At 43.2% G+C, this 15,325-nt stretch overlaps 1 protein-coding gene across 2 annotated transcripts in view; it reads left to right on the top strand.

Moving 5' to 3' along the window:
• PTPN5 (protein tyrosine phosphatase, non-receptor type 5) overlaps nucleotides 1-15,325 on the top strand; it is a 131,560-nt gene that overhangs the window by 93,230 nt on the left and 23,005 nt on the right. For both annotated transcript variants that reach the window (XM_025202106.1, XM_025202107.1), the window contains 3 exons: nucleotides 3,624-3,708; nucleotides 12,790-12,869; nucleotides 13,973-14,110. In XM_025202106.1, the coding sequence (XP_025057891.1) occupies nucleotides 3,624-3,708; nucleotides 12,790-12,869; nucleotides 13,973-14,110 (303 nt within the window). The remainder of the gene's footprint in view (nucleotides 1-3,623; nucleotides 3,709-12,789; nucleotides 12,870-13,972; nucleotides 14,111-15,325) is intronic.

Here is a 15,325-nt window from a genome sequence, read left to right as displayed (position 1 = left end):
AAGGTGGCATGGTATGCATCTATCCCCTTAACCCACCCACTCCCTGACCTCAGAGGACTTTCAGAGAAACCATGAAAAGAATGGACTGACACCTTCCAGTGTTCCCCCATCCACTCCCCCCTCTGCCAGTAATTTGTAGGATTTTCCCCCTTCACAGACAGAAGCAAAGGAGAGTCTTTGAGCCCCCGTTTCCAGATACAAGGCCAAACCTCTGTAGTCCTTACTTATTTTTCATTTGGTTTTCATTCAGTCCCCAGTTCCCATTGAAGACAAGCTAATTAGAGACCTCAAGATTGGGCTCTGGGAGAAGAAAAAGGATTCTTTCTTTTCTTTTCTTTTTTTGGTCATAATACAACTAATTCTTAGATGCATTCTAAACAATGCTAGCTGATGATTCTGGCTGCAAGAAGAAATTCTGGTCAGTTTTGTTTCCAGTTTTAACTTGCATGTCTGTCAAAATAACCCCTAAATCACTGGATTTCCTATGGGACCAAATGGGAGCTGATGTGTACAGGCTTTGTTTGCAAATGTTCCATTAAATAAGAGCACAAAGATGTGGCCCTTCTGTCAAGCTTCACCCCATCCTTCCTAGAAATCACTGATTAAAAGGGATAGGGAAAACAAGAAAAAACAACACATGGCTGAACATAAAAATATTAGGTAAAGCAAAGATCAGAAAAACAGAGCATATGCAGAGCAGAATCCACCACAAAAAAATATGGTCTCCATTCTGTCTAATTTTGTCTACTTTAATTTTTTAGTGTTGTTGTTGTTGTTGTTGTTAGCAAAGATAGGAGGTTAACAATCCTGGAGACTTGAACATTTGTGTATATGCAGAAGAAGGAAAACAGGCAGAACCAGAACAAGCCTTGTCAGTGTATCTCCACCCTGTCCTGGAGGGACTACATCTCAGAATTCCCCCTCAAGTGTAATATGCAGTCCTCAGCTCCCTCCTGAGGATGTTTTGCTTCCAGCATACTAATTATGCGTGCTGTTGCCAGTAAGCATATAGCTCCCAACAAATCCTGAATTTAAAATCTGTCATCTAGATGCAAAAGGCTCCATCTCCCATTACCAGTCTCCTGGAGTTCCCCTTATGTGGAGGTTTCTGAACAGTAGCCATGTACAGGACCATTTTTAAAAAGCACTCTTATTTATGGGAGAGCATTGTGGAAGGGTGACTCATCATCACCCAGTACATGCATAGCATGGCATTGTAGACTTCCATCCTCATCTGGCACCCACTGGCACTCCAAGCCTTTCAATTATTTATCTTTGCTTTGACTCAGCCCTTCAGCTGCCCCCTCCAGGATATGAATGTCCTTAAATTCCCAGAGGAGATGAACAAACAATACTGGTTCTGAATACCATGTCCTCTTTTCCTCCTGGGGTTTCTCTTCAATTCTGCTCTTCTTTTCAGAAGAACAAAACCCAGGGCTTCTCCCTGGAGTCTCCAAGAAGTACTTTGTATTGTATTGGTTAGGATTTAGTTTAACAGTTTTCTCCCTAATCCAAGAATGAAGTTCTAGGGCCAGATCTCCAAAGGGACTTAGGTACCTAACCTGTCGTTGGTTTCATTGGTTGTGTAGGCGCCTAAATATCTCTGGATCTACCCTGGTCCCTCCTGGATTCCCTTATTGTAGAAAAGGAAATGTAGTGGTAAGAGTTAATTCCCTTCCTGAGGGCTGAGGAAATGGCATCAACAAGAAGTTGTCAGCCATCTGTGTCTGTGTTAGCAGTTGCAATAAAGCCCTTTTGAGAACAAAAAGTCTCCCTGCCTTTTCCTTCAGCTATGAGATAGTACATCCCTAAGTTGTAATTCAGGACTCCTTTTGCAGCACATTTTAACTTCACTGCAGGTGTGCCCAGTAATTCAATTACCTGACTTACCTCCAGATGCAGTCATGATGAATGACTAGAGTGCTTGCATTAAACCTTTTTTCCTGCTACATCTGACTAGTAACTTGGACTGCAAATCTGGGTAAGTGAGGAAGGAAGAATGAAGTCCCAGCAACTCTCTGTGAGCTGCTTGAACTATAGTAGTGTATAAGTCAGGGGGTGTACAGCACCCATTTTGCTATTACTGCTTGCAAAAGAGGGAGATAGGGCTAGCCAGATAAGGAGGGAATAAAAGTGGTTTATTACTTGATTCCAACACTCCATACTCATTGGCCAGTGCTTCTGAGTAGGGGTGTGCAAAGCGGACCCTATTCAATTTGGATTTGGATTCGGCCTGAATCAGGGACAGTGATTCAATTCATTGATTGAAGTGCAGGGGGACCCTCCATGTGCTGAGCAGTGAACCTGGAAGTGGACTGGAAGTACTTCTGGTCCACTTCCAGGTCTGCCGGGCAGCATGCTAGGGGACACCCCCCACCCCCGCACCCCCTCCTGGTTCAGCAATCAGCTGCGTGCGGACTCTGGGTGCCCTCCCCCAGACCCAGGAGGCACCAGTTGCTGAGCTAGGGGGGGCGTGGGCCCCCCACCCCCTGAACACTCCCCAGCAAACCCCAAAGTGAACCAGAAGTGCTTCTGGTCCACTTCCAGGTCTGCTGCCGAACATTCTGGGGACCCCCCGCACTCCTGTGGGATGCTCCATCCGCCCCAGCATTGCAGCATTCACGAGCCTCCTGGTACCTTCAGATATATAAAAAAAACATTTAAAGCTGTGTCTATGTCCAACTCTCCAAATCTTTCTGAATCAATTTGGAGGGTTCCAATTCGATTCAGAGAGATTAAAGGGTCCTCTGATCCGATTCAAATTCGGAGATTCGGCCACCAAATCAGGCCGAATCTCTGCCAAATTGAATCAGGGACCAAAGCTTCGCGCAGCCCTACTTCTGAGCTCTTAAGAAAGGTGTTATAATTTGTTACTGATACACTTCAGTAAGAAATTATTACTTTCCACCCTTATCAAGTAGAAGAAACAGTAGGGGCTGTGCTTCAGAGCAGCATACCCAAAGGCACAGGTACAATTACACTATCTTAACAGCTGCTAGGGAGGACTTGCCACTCATGAACAATGTGTTAGTTGATCTGGTATAATTGTCCTGCCTGTCTGCTCTTATTCTGCAGTAAGTGAAAGCAAACCTTAGTAATTTTACCCCTGAATGAAACAAGAAGTGAATTATTGTGATCTAACTTCGCATATTACAGGATAGGGGTAGACAAACCCAATATTTAGTGTGGTGCAGCTGAATCCATCATCAGTCTCCATCTTCACCTTTTAAAATACTATATTGGTTTCATCTGTTCATGCCCTGAGGTATAGTGCTCTTGGGGCTGCTCTTGTGGCATGAAGTTTAAGCATCATTCTTTGCTCAGGTCTGTTCCTAACGTCCCAATACAGTCCTAATAATATTAAGCACTAACATAATGCCATAGTATGCATTACTCAATGAATTAGTCATCAGGATAATTTTCATATTCATAATTTGAGAAATGAAAGCCATGGACACAAAAAGGAAACCATCAATCATGTTGTGGAGGTAAATTGCTGGAAGTACTGTACCATATGTCTCAGCTGACTTCATTACTGCTTCGCCTTCATAGTCAAGATGTAATAGTTTGTTTTTTTCCTCTTGTGAATCTATTAATGCAGTCTACTGTGCATCTTCCAATAGGAAATCCCAATGAACTTTATTGATCCAAAGGAATATGATATTCCAGGTTTAGTGAGGAAGAATCGCTACAAAACAATTCTTCCAAGTAAGTTCCAAACCTATTTTATAATTCTGCAAATTAATGATGCAGTATTAATCAAAGTTTCAATATTATTTTCTTCCATTTTTTAGAATACCTTTTATAAAAGCTTTCCTTTTCAGGATATTTTTACCATGCTTTGACAATTATTACCAAAGGTCACATTTACAAAACACATACATCACTTTTAAGGTTGTTTTTTTTTAATATAATGAGTTAGACACATAGGGTGCCTATAACCTCAGTGTCTCGTGTATTCAGCATCTCTGTGCTTCAAAATGGTGGTGGAGGGTGTTTTAACTAAAGCTTATCAACCAAGCTTAAGTTAAAGCATCCCTGCCAGAATTTTGAAGTGCAGGACACTGTATACATGACATGCTGTGGGTGCTTTAATTAGAGTGGCTCCTGAAAGCTTCATTCACTTTAACAAGCTACAATAAATTATTTTTTTTGTATTGGTTGCATTTTATCTGTAGCCAAAATTCAAGATTTTAAGAAATTTATTGTTTAGGATTAACTTTAGAACCATCATCATTGTCTGTTGTGTCATATTTAAAGAAGCTTTGGAAATGGATACAATGATCTGAACTTGTACATTTTTCACAGATCCCTCTCATTCACTTTTAGCTCTTGTTGAATAGATGCCACCACCAATCACCACTTTGGCTTTTTCAGGGCAGCGCAGGTGGTTCAGAGTGCTAGTTCAGCTCAGGCAAAGGTTAAGAATATATGTGCTTATCCATACAAATCAGATTATTCCACATGACTGGAAATCATGGAAGAATGGGCTTTATCTCAACTTCCAGCTCTCAGAATTGCAGAAATCTCATGCAGATTGGCCTTTTAGGTAATGTTTTGACATTTCCAGCTGGGACCAAACATTACAGAACCTCTCTGTGAAGATATGTTGATGGTTTGAGTGATCCATGATTCAGTCATTAACTTACTGTATAGATGGAGCTAGGTAGATTTTCAAACATGAGTTGAAATGTTCAGTGCCTCCACTTTGGAGACCCAGATTGAAATACCTTAAAGCAGCCTGATTTTTGGAATGGCTTTTAGCATTTTGGGGGGGGGGGGGGGGGGGGGGGAATTAAGGAATGGCATGGCCCACCTTTGTAATCAGGTCCCTGTTGATTTGTCCCCTTATATTCTACTTAATTCCTCCTTAGGTCACTCTCCAGGTATTTTGATATTGTAGTATCATAGTAGCTAGAGTCGGAAGGGACCTAAACAGATCATCAAGTCTGACCCCCCTGCCTTGGGCAGGAACGGGTGCTGGGGTCATATGACCCCAGCCAGGTATCTATCCAGCCTCCTCTTAAAGACCCCCAAGGTAGGAGCAAGCACCACTTCCCTTGGAAGTTGGTTCCAGGTCCTATCCTCCCTAACAGTAAAGTAATGCCTCCTGATGTCTAGCCTGAACCTGCTCTCTATCAACTTGTGGCCGTTATTCCTTGTTACCCTGGGTGGTGCCCAGGGGAACAGGGCATCTCTTATTCCCTGCTGATCCCCCTGGTGAATTTGTAGATGGCCACCAGATCCCCTCAGCCTTCTCTTGTGGAGGCTGAATAGGTTCAGGCCCTCTAGTCTCTCCTCGTAGGGCCTGCCTTGCTGCGCCTGATCATGCAAGTGGCCCTCCTCTGGACCCTCTCAATGCTAGCCACATCTCTGTTGAACTGTGGCAACCAAAACTGGATGCAGTACTCCAACTGCGGCCTGACCAATGCTGCATAGAGGGGGAGAATCACCTCCCTGGACCTGCTTGTGATGCATCTGTAGATGCACGACAAGGTGCAGTTAGCCTTACTGACAGCTTCCATGCATTGGCGGCTCATGTTCAACCTGGAGTCGACAATGACTCCAAGATCCCTTTCCGCCTCTGTGCTGACGAGAAGGATGTTCCCCAGCCTATAGGTATGCTGCTGGTTCCTTCTCCCTAGATTCAGTACCCTGCAATTGTCCACGTTGAATTCCATCCTGTTCTCATCCACACACCCCTGCAACCTGTCCAGATCTAGCTGGATTCTGTCCCTCCCTTCTGGCGTGCCCACCTCGCCCCACATCTTGGTGTTATCAGTGAACTTGGACAACGTGCTTTCCACCCCCTCGTCCAAGTCATTGATAAAGATGTTGAACAGTACAGGCCTGAGAACCCAGACCTGGGGAACCCCACTGCCCACATCCCTCCAGGTCGCAAGCAACCCGTCCGCCACCACTCTCTGTATGCGACCGTCCAGCCAATTAGCCACCCATCTGACTGTAGGCATCAGTGCTGCAGTCACCTAGTTTTCTTATGAGAATAGCATGAGAGACAGTGTCAAAGGCCTTCTTAAAGTCCAGGAAGACAACATCCACCCCCACGCCTTCGTCCAAGGACTTTGTAACCTGATCGTAAAAGAAAATAAGGTTAGTCTGACAGGATCTTCCCTTAATGAATCCATGTTGGTTCCCCCTGAGCATGATCTCCCCTTCTGGTCCCTTGCAGATGTGCTCCTTGATAATTTTCTCAAAGATCTTCCCCAGGACCGAGGTAAAATATGAACTCAGCCTCAGTTTTCCAAAATCTGCTAACAGTCATTCCTATTTCTGAGCTTTGTCTCGATTAAGAAAAATGGTTCCCAATTCCTGACTGGATCTGAAAATTAACAATTAATTGAGTCAAAATTGTTTGCAAAGGATATTTATCTTCTGATTTCAAAATGAGCTGTACCCATCAAAGTTAACATCCCTATGTCACCGGCCTGATAAGGATGACTAGAGCCTAGTATGTAAAAGGACCCACCACTATCACCTCTACGGTAATTCTTTAAATCTTGTCCTGTGTCCCTAAAATTGGAAGACACCCAATGTTAGTTTAGGAATGAAAAATGGTATAGGCATGGAGGAGACCTAAGAGCAGAGCTCTTCACTCCCTTCTTGTCACAAAAGTGAGCTATTTGACAACACTGTCCACAGCACCGAAGAGAAGAAAGTGCATAATGCTGTAGGCTTAAGTGGTGAGGGACTGGGCTCAGGTCTACTGATTCCACTAGCTGCTTAATTTCCAGACTAATCAAACACAACCTTTGCTGCCTTATGGCACCCCGCAAGGCCCCTCTAAGTTCTGGCCTGCAGCAAGGAGTAATGGAAGGAAGTGCTGACCATGCTACCATGCACAATGGCAATCAAATATGACATTCAGCTTATACCAGGGAGCAGCAGGCTTTTTATAATGAAAGCAACAATGAAAGCAAACCATGTTGCCCTATTTTTTGAATACCTACAATTTTCTAACCAGCTGTATTCTCCAGAAGTTTTTGAGGCAGTTATCACTGAAAGGTAAGCAGGCACTTAACATAATGATCAGTTACTTCCAACCCTAGAGTTAATTGTACTCGGTGATAGACATGATAATAAGGTCTAATTCAGCTAATATATATTTCTTTTGTAGTAATTTCTTTTGCAGATTCCCAGTTTTGTTAGTGGTGATGGTAGAGATGGCTCTGAGGGGTCTTTGTTGGTGGAGGGGGAGGGGTGTTTTGTGTTTGAAGAAGTTCCAAATTAATCTGATTAATTTGGATGTTTCACAAGCTGTTGAGTTTGAAAGTTGCACAGACAGTCTGAACCTTCTTCCTTATGGAAGTGTCCTATGAAATTTCACAGAAAAATATAACTTCATAGAGAAATTATAACATTGGCTTTTTTGTGGAACATGACTAACAGGAGCACTGTTAGTCTAGGCCTGGTCTACACACTGGTTTTGTTGTGATACAGCTGTTTCAGTTACGGGCCCTTTTTACATTTTTACAAAAATAGTTGTACTGGTACAATCATCATGTGGATGACAGAGGTGCTTATATTAACATAGCTTTTTACCAAAGGAACAAACTCTACCAATATAACTGTATCTACCCTAATAGAATAATATAGCTTTAACTATACCTGCGTTTATAAAGCAATGTAACATGTATGTCTACCTAAGGCCTTAATTTATAACCAAAATATAAGGTTAGAGGTGAAGTTTATAAAGCCTAAAAAGTCCTGCCTCAATTTTATGCAGTCCTTCCTTAGGAAAAAGCCCCACTGAAGTCACTGTTTACTAGGGCTCCTATGTAGTACGATGATAAAAACAAACAAAGCTAACGGTATTAAAATAGTTTGCTAAAGTAATCATTTAATTATTATTGTCATTAAATTAGCATAAATAAAAACAAATGACTGTAACATCTCATGAGGTTTAATAAGGAGAAATGCAAAGTCCCGCACTTGAGACAGAACAATCCCATGGACCAGTACAGGCTGGGGACTGACTGGCTAAGCAGCAACTCTGCAGAAAAGGACCTGAGGGTTACAAAAGACAATAAGATGGATATGAGCCAACAGTGTGCCCTTGTTGCCAAGACAGCTAACAACATTAGACTGAATAAGTAGGAGCATTGCCAGCAGACTGAAGGAAGTGATTCTTCCCTGTATTCAGCACTAGTGAGGCCACATCTGGAGTACTGTGTCCAGTTTTGGGCCCCACACTACAGAAAGGATATGGACAAATTGGAGAGAATCTAGTGGAGTGGAACAAAAATGGTTCGGGGGCTAGGGCACATGAGTTAGGGATAGTGGCTGAGGGAACTAGGCTTGTTTAGTCTGGAGAAGAGACGACTAAGAGGAGATTTAATAGCAGTCTTCAACTACCTGAAGTGGGGTTCCAAAGAGGATGGAGCTAGATTGTTCAAGTTGAAGCAAGGGAAGTTTATGTTAGATATTTGGAAAAAAACTTTTTTACTAGGAGGGTAGTAAAACACTAGAAGGGGTTACCCAGAGAGGTTGTGGACTCTGTCCTTGGAGATCTTTAAGACCTGGCTAGACAAAGCCTTGCCTGGGATGATCTAATTTAGGATGGTCCTGTTTGGTTACGGGGTTGGACTATATAGCCTCCTGAAGACCCTTTGAACCCTGATTTTCTATGATTCACTAAGCTGCAGCAAAAGAAGTTTAGGTTAGATATTAAGAAAACCTTTCTCACAAGGAAGGTAGTAAAGCACTGGAAGAGGCTACCCAGACAGTTTATAGAATCTCCATCTTTAGAGGTTTTTTAAAACCCAGATAGAAAAAGCCCTGTCAGGATGATATAGTTGCACATGGTCCTGCTTTGAGCAGGGGGAGGGACTAGAAGACCTGAGGACCCTTCCAACCCTAATTTTCTATGGGCGCCTATATACATGCAGCAAGGCTGCTCCAACGCACTGTAATTACAGCATATCGAAGCAGACTCAATTAATCAAGTCTTTTGGAGCACGGTAATTACCACGCTCCAGCAGACTCCAGCATCATGTGTATCAGCGTCCCCACACTGAAAAATGGTGGTGGGGGCACTTTAACTAAAACTCATTCGATGAGCTTTAGTTAAAGTGCCCCCACCGCCATTTCTTAGCACAGCGATGCTGATACACATGATGCTTCAGGTACTTTAATTAGAGTGGTTCTCCAGGTGCTTTAATTGGAGCACTGCCCCCCATTCCTGGAGCAGGTTCATAAACACCCTATGATTCTATAAATTTATTGTGTGATTAACCAGTTAATTGTGTGATAACTATTTTGCACCTGTGGCCAGTCCTCTAGACATTCAGGTAAAGGCATGATAGGATCTGATGTGTAATCCATACAGTTGCTATGCCACATGCATGGCAGGTGTGACTGTGGGATCCAGCATCGGATCCTATCACACCTTATTGTCTACAAGGGGGAGCCCAAGATTGCCCACCCTGCATTTCCCCTGAACCAGCAAGTAAAAAGCTCCTACAAATGCTGAATATGCTACTGTCCTGGATAGCAACCAGTTATAAAGTTAGACCTCATTTTTGAGGTCTAACTTTATAGCTGGTTGGGCCTTTTAATGGTGTGATATGTACTTTGCATGTGTAGTTGGTCTCCGTTAATTGTGTAATTAACCAGATAATTACACAACACCTGTGTAGAGGGTGCCTTACTTTGCATCTACATTTATTGCAAGATTAACCAGTTAATTGTTTAATATATGTAATGTGTAACAAGGGGCCATATGTGTAAAATGGAATTAGTAACACTACTTTATTTCACAAGGGTATTATGAACATAAATATACTTAAGACCTTGAAGGGCTCAGAAACCAGGGTAAGTTCGGGCCCTATGAGGACCTGAGATTGAGAAACATAAAGAAAAATGAATGACCCACAGGTCATTCAGCTGGAATAAATGATCATAGATTCATTCATTTGAACAGTGCCATGTCAGTTGGCACAAGCTGACATACAGGCTCATACAGAATTGCTACTTTGGGGTATTCAGAACTCACAAGTTGTCCTCCAAAAAAAATCATGAAATTGCCTTTAAAATCATTGGGGTATTAAAAATAGTAATTTCAAGCTTGCTTTATTGTTCTTCCATTTCTGGATCCTCAAGGAATCCCTTAGTCAGTTGTTCATTGCAACTATCAGGGCCAGAAACGTTATTTTTATTTTTCAAGAAAAGCTGAGAAATCATGAGATTCTGGCAAAATGAGGCTTCTAGAATAAAACACCAAATATCACAAAAATCATAGCAAATCATGAGATCTGGCAGCATTGGATAAATCTAATCATATACCCTTTTTAGTCATCCACAAAACAAGGGCTCCATATTACATTATTTTGTCTTCAGTCTGTGTTATGACCTACAGCAAGAGTGTTAAACTCATCTGGCCATGCCAGGTTGGATGAGGGATACAGGGTCAGTCTGAGGCTGGATCGGGCCTTCAAACCAGCCCCATGTGCTGGGTCCAGCCTACAAGGCTGGTCCGCTGTAAGCACCACATGCAACACACACTCTGGACTGGATGCACGTGTTGCTTGAAATGCATGTGCCAGCTGTAGTCCCTTGTACCATATGCAGCATGCCCTGGCTTTGCACATGGCACTCAGCAAATAGGGCCAGTCCAGGCACACACTACACACAGCACACAGAATCCGTCAGACATGCATTGCATATGGCAGCCACACCAGACAACCCTACACATGCAATCTGGCACATAGTCAGTCTGTGGGTCCAACCTGCATGCATTAGCTCTGTTCACGCACTGGCTTTAGCCCAGCACAGCATGCAGCACACTTGGGCACTCTGGTGTGCTCACTGCCTGTGATGCCCACACCAGACCAGCCCTGCAGGCTGAATCTGACACAAGTCCAGCCCTGTGTGGGGTATGCTGACCCAGATCCAGCATGTAGGGCTGGTCCAGTGCAGGCACCACATCCAGTGCACACCCCGGACTGGCCCCATGCCTTGTGCAGCCCACACCACAGGCTCTGCATGCCTCATACAGTACACAGGGCCAGAATATACTGTATACAGCAGGCAGCACTGCAGGCCAGATGATACAGCTCTGCAGGCCGGATCTGGTGCGTGGGCTATATCTTTGACGCCCCTGAGATAAACGTTTCTCTCTGCTCCACTTTGAAAGAGCTGTCTTATGCTTTTTGATTTAATTCCTCTAGGTTCCCCCACCCATGAAGAGTGTATGTATATACTTTTGAACAAGGTAATTCCAAACAGCAGCTTCCAGTAGATTAAACTAATAGAATTAATTGGGCAGTAATTTAGATTTTTTTTTCTTGTGCTCCAAAACAAAATCATTCCAACAAATGTGAAAAAGAGATAAAATGACAAGTTGCACTCTCAGCTATATGGGTGCAATTTCCCTGTATTTCAAGGCAGTTTTTGTCCCAGTGTTTTGGGACTGCAGATTCTATGAAATATTTGCTTCTAGCACTGTGGGTCCCTGATTTTAACTGGGTCAGAAGCCCAGTGACATGAAATATAAAAATACAAGTTAATAATTAAGAATAAAAATGATTCCTGTGTGACTTAGAACAGAATTTGATTATATAGAATTATACAGAGAACAATAGTGGATATTGGCAATAGGAATTGCTACATGTTCAGCTCTTAACATTTTTGTGAAGTGTAAAAATAACTTTGCATGCAAGATAAATGTAAATTTGTCTTTAACTTCTGGGTAAACTGAAGTATATTTTTTCTAATCAGTCAAGTCAGCAGACCACCCCAGCTTAACAATTTTTCTTTAGCCACACAAGGGAGTAATATGACTAAAATTATGTTGTCTGACTTTGACTACCCAGCTAGCTGATATGACCAGTTACCCATTTGCAGCTGCGTCATCTAGGAGCAGCCTTTGACATGAGTCCAGAAGAGGGCTTGTATTCAAACTTCCAGAGCTATAGCAAGGTGGTTTCACCTTTCTGCTTGTCCTTTCACAGCATCATGAAGTAAACTTGGGTTCGTGAAAGCTTATGGGGGGGGGGGGGGTGTCCTAACTTCAGATTAATCTTCCAAGATCATGCAGGAAGGAAATTCTTTCCAGATTATCCCTACTTTACCAAAGCTAAATATCCCTACTTTACTTGTGATGACCTCTGTGTGCTACCCATGAAAATGGATGCATATATGGCTGATCCAACTCTTATGGAAAAGCTCCCATTGGTTTCCACAGAATTTGGACAGGACCTTTGAGGAATATGAATTGAAGGCATATTGATGCCTCCTAACCAAATTCTAGGAGGGGAAGCAGCACTGCTTAGCCACCAAACTTATGCTGTCTGCTCTGGACTCAATACATTTCTCATTTTGTTTCTTGAACTGTATTGTTTCTGTTGATAGCACAACTCAGGGCTCAGCTGGTACAATTTGAAAAGGGAACTGCTTGTGAAAAATGTTATCAGTGATTCCTAAGGTATTCTCAGTATTTTTTTTATATTATTATTTAGATTGAAGTTATTAGATTGCAGTAACTAATGCCTTATTGGAAGTGGGGAAACAACCATGGTAATTTTTGGAATCCTCAAGTCACATTATGTCTGTCAGGGGCAATTATGCAGGTTCAGAGGATGATTGAATGAGCCCAACCTTTTCTTTCCATCAGTGGCAGTATGGCTTCCCAATATCCACCTTTGAACATCACTGATATTTGCTGTACCTACAAATGAAGTGTTTGGGTGACTAGCTGTATTACCCAAGACTCAAAAATACTCTCAGGTCATCTTCACTAATAATTATTAACAAATTCCTTATACTTTTCAGATCCTCACAGCAGAGTGTGCCTTACCTCAACTGATCAAGATGATCCTCTTAGCTCTTACATCAATGCTAACTACATCAGGGTAAGAATTCAGCAACTTGCTATGTCGGTATAATATCGTTAGCCACTACTAGCGTCAGAACATTCACAGTATCTCTTGTCCTTTAAAACCTGTTTTGGGTTCGATGGCTTTTTCTCTCTGTTTTTGTTTTTTTTTTATATTACTAACAGGATCTCAGGGCCTGCCTACATGTGTGTTAATGCACATTTAATTAATGTGTTAGGGGGGAGAGGGGCATGCTTTAATTAAAATTCTGCTGCATCTCCTGTATCAGTGTTCCCGCACATAAAAACGGCAGTGGTGGGCGCTTGAACTAAAGCTTGTTCAACAAGCTTTAATTCAAGCACCTCCGCTGACATTTTTAAGTGCAGGGACGCTGATACATGAGATGCAGAAGGCTGCTAGAGTGTGGCAATTGCCACACTCCAGCAGACTCAATTAATTGAGTCGGCTCCGATGCGCCGGAATTCCAGTGCGTTGGAACAGCCTCCGCGCTCGTGTATAGGTGCCCTTCTTTGTGAGGTACTGGGAAAATTCTCATGAGCTTATCTTAATGCACATTAACTAAATAGCATGACTTTTTAGTAACATTTTAATGCACATTAAAATAGGCTAATGCACATTAAGGCACACATGTAGATGTGCCCTCAGAGCACAGTTGTAAAGGTTCAGACCAAACAGAAACATGGTTCCTCCATTTTTTTAAAATTTACATGGAGTTCTCTGTTGCACTGGCCTGAACCAAGCAGAACTCTTACCAGCTAGAGAGAGGAGGTGAATTGGCATTATGCCAGAGTAATGCCTTCAGGATTTCACCTGGGGTAACTAAAAGATTATCATAGCATGAGTTGTTTCCATTGCTATAGTAATGCCAGCAGCTTGTACATCCTGAAATCAAACCTTTTGGCTTGCGTGCGTGTGTGCATGTGTGTGTGTGTGTAAAAGAATGAGAGAAGGAGAACCAGCACAGTCACTTGTGGATTGATAAATACACAAGTAATAATCTTGATACACAAGTAATAATCCCATTGTAGCCAATGGTAGCTGTCCTTGGGAAAGGACTGGATTATTAAGGCCTTGGCACACATAACTCTGATACTGGTTTATTGTTGCTTTGTTGGCAGGGCTACGGAGGAGAGGAAAAAATATATATTGCCACTCAGGGACCCATAGTTAATACTGTCAGTGATTTCTGGAGAATGGTGTGGCAAGAGTGTTCTCCTATCATTGTCATGATTACCAATATAGAAGAGATGAACGAGGTAATGAACTTACATGTGAACTGAGTCTCTATCCTACATGGTAGCCTCCATTTCCAGCACTAATGCCAGGTCCCTGGAAACAACTTAGTAAAAGTTGACTGAGTTGCCAAAGCTACAGTGCCCTGTGATTGCTCTTTGAAGTCGCTTCTTAAGTTTTCAAAAAACAGGACACTACCGGATTCAAGCCCTATTGATTTTTCTATTTAAATATCTGTATTTCATTATTTCTCCTGTATCCTTCCCTCCAGGAAGCTGGGTCTGAATCATCAGACATCCTGGTTATTGAGAGGCAGCAACTAGAAGTGATTTAGATAAGAAGGACTGTCCCTGTTGTTTGATGCCTTTAGGAAGTGCTCCTAGAAAATGGGAATCAATGAAGATGTATCAAACTTTTTTTTTTTAATCACCATCTGCTAGAATTAGATCTGATTATAATTAGGGCTGTCAAACAATTTAAAAAATTGATTGCGATTAGTTGCTTGCGTGATTAAAAAATTAGTCACAATTAATCATGATTTTAATCGCACAGCTAAAAACGCAAAATTATGCAGGTACTTTGCATGGTGGGGGTGGGGAGTGTGTGTGTGTGGGGAAAATTTGTGAAGCTGTGGGGGGCTATGAGTGTGTGGGAGGGGTTGGAGCCCAGAGAGGGGGGTCCCCACATGCCCTGGCAGGATGTGGGGTACTGTGGGTCAGGAGTGAGGGGTAGCAGCAAGGCTGGGGGGGCTGTGGCTTTGGAGTGAGGGACAGACACACACACAGACACACATACACACACAGACAGACCCACACATAGACACAAACATAGACACCGCCCAGCAGGTAAGTCTGTGGAGGGGGAGGGGTGGGGGGGAGAGGAAAGGAGTGTAGTCGGGGCAGATTGAGGCCCTCACAGTGAGGAAGGGAGTGGGGCAGGGACTGGGGTGAATGGGGTCCCAGAACTGGAGTGGGTCATGGGACAGAGCTGCAGACAGCTCGTCCAGGGGTGTGTGGGGAGAGGGAGCAGGTCCCCACTGTTGCGTGCACCCGTGGGGGAGGCATAGGGGGTACGTGCCTCCTGGATTTGTGTGCGGGGTGGTGGCAGGCTTCCACCTGTAGACTGGGGCTCTGCACCCTGCTGCCTTTGCCCTGGGAGCTGCACGATGCCATGTTGTGCCTCCTGCCACTGGGCAGGCAGGGGATGTGGCGTGGCCAGCCTGTGGGTTCTTGGACAAA

This window comes from Alligator sinensis, unplaced genomic scaffold (genome assembly GCF_000455745.1).
Source record: "Alligator sinensis unplaced genomic scaffold, ASM45574v1 scaffold983_1, whole genome shotgun sequence".
Lineage (NCBI taxonomy): Eukaryota > Metazoa > Chordata > Crocodylia > Alligatoridae > Alligator > Alligator sinensis.
This window is presented reverse-complemented; position numbering and strand designations above follow the sequence as displayed.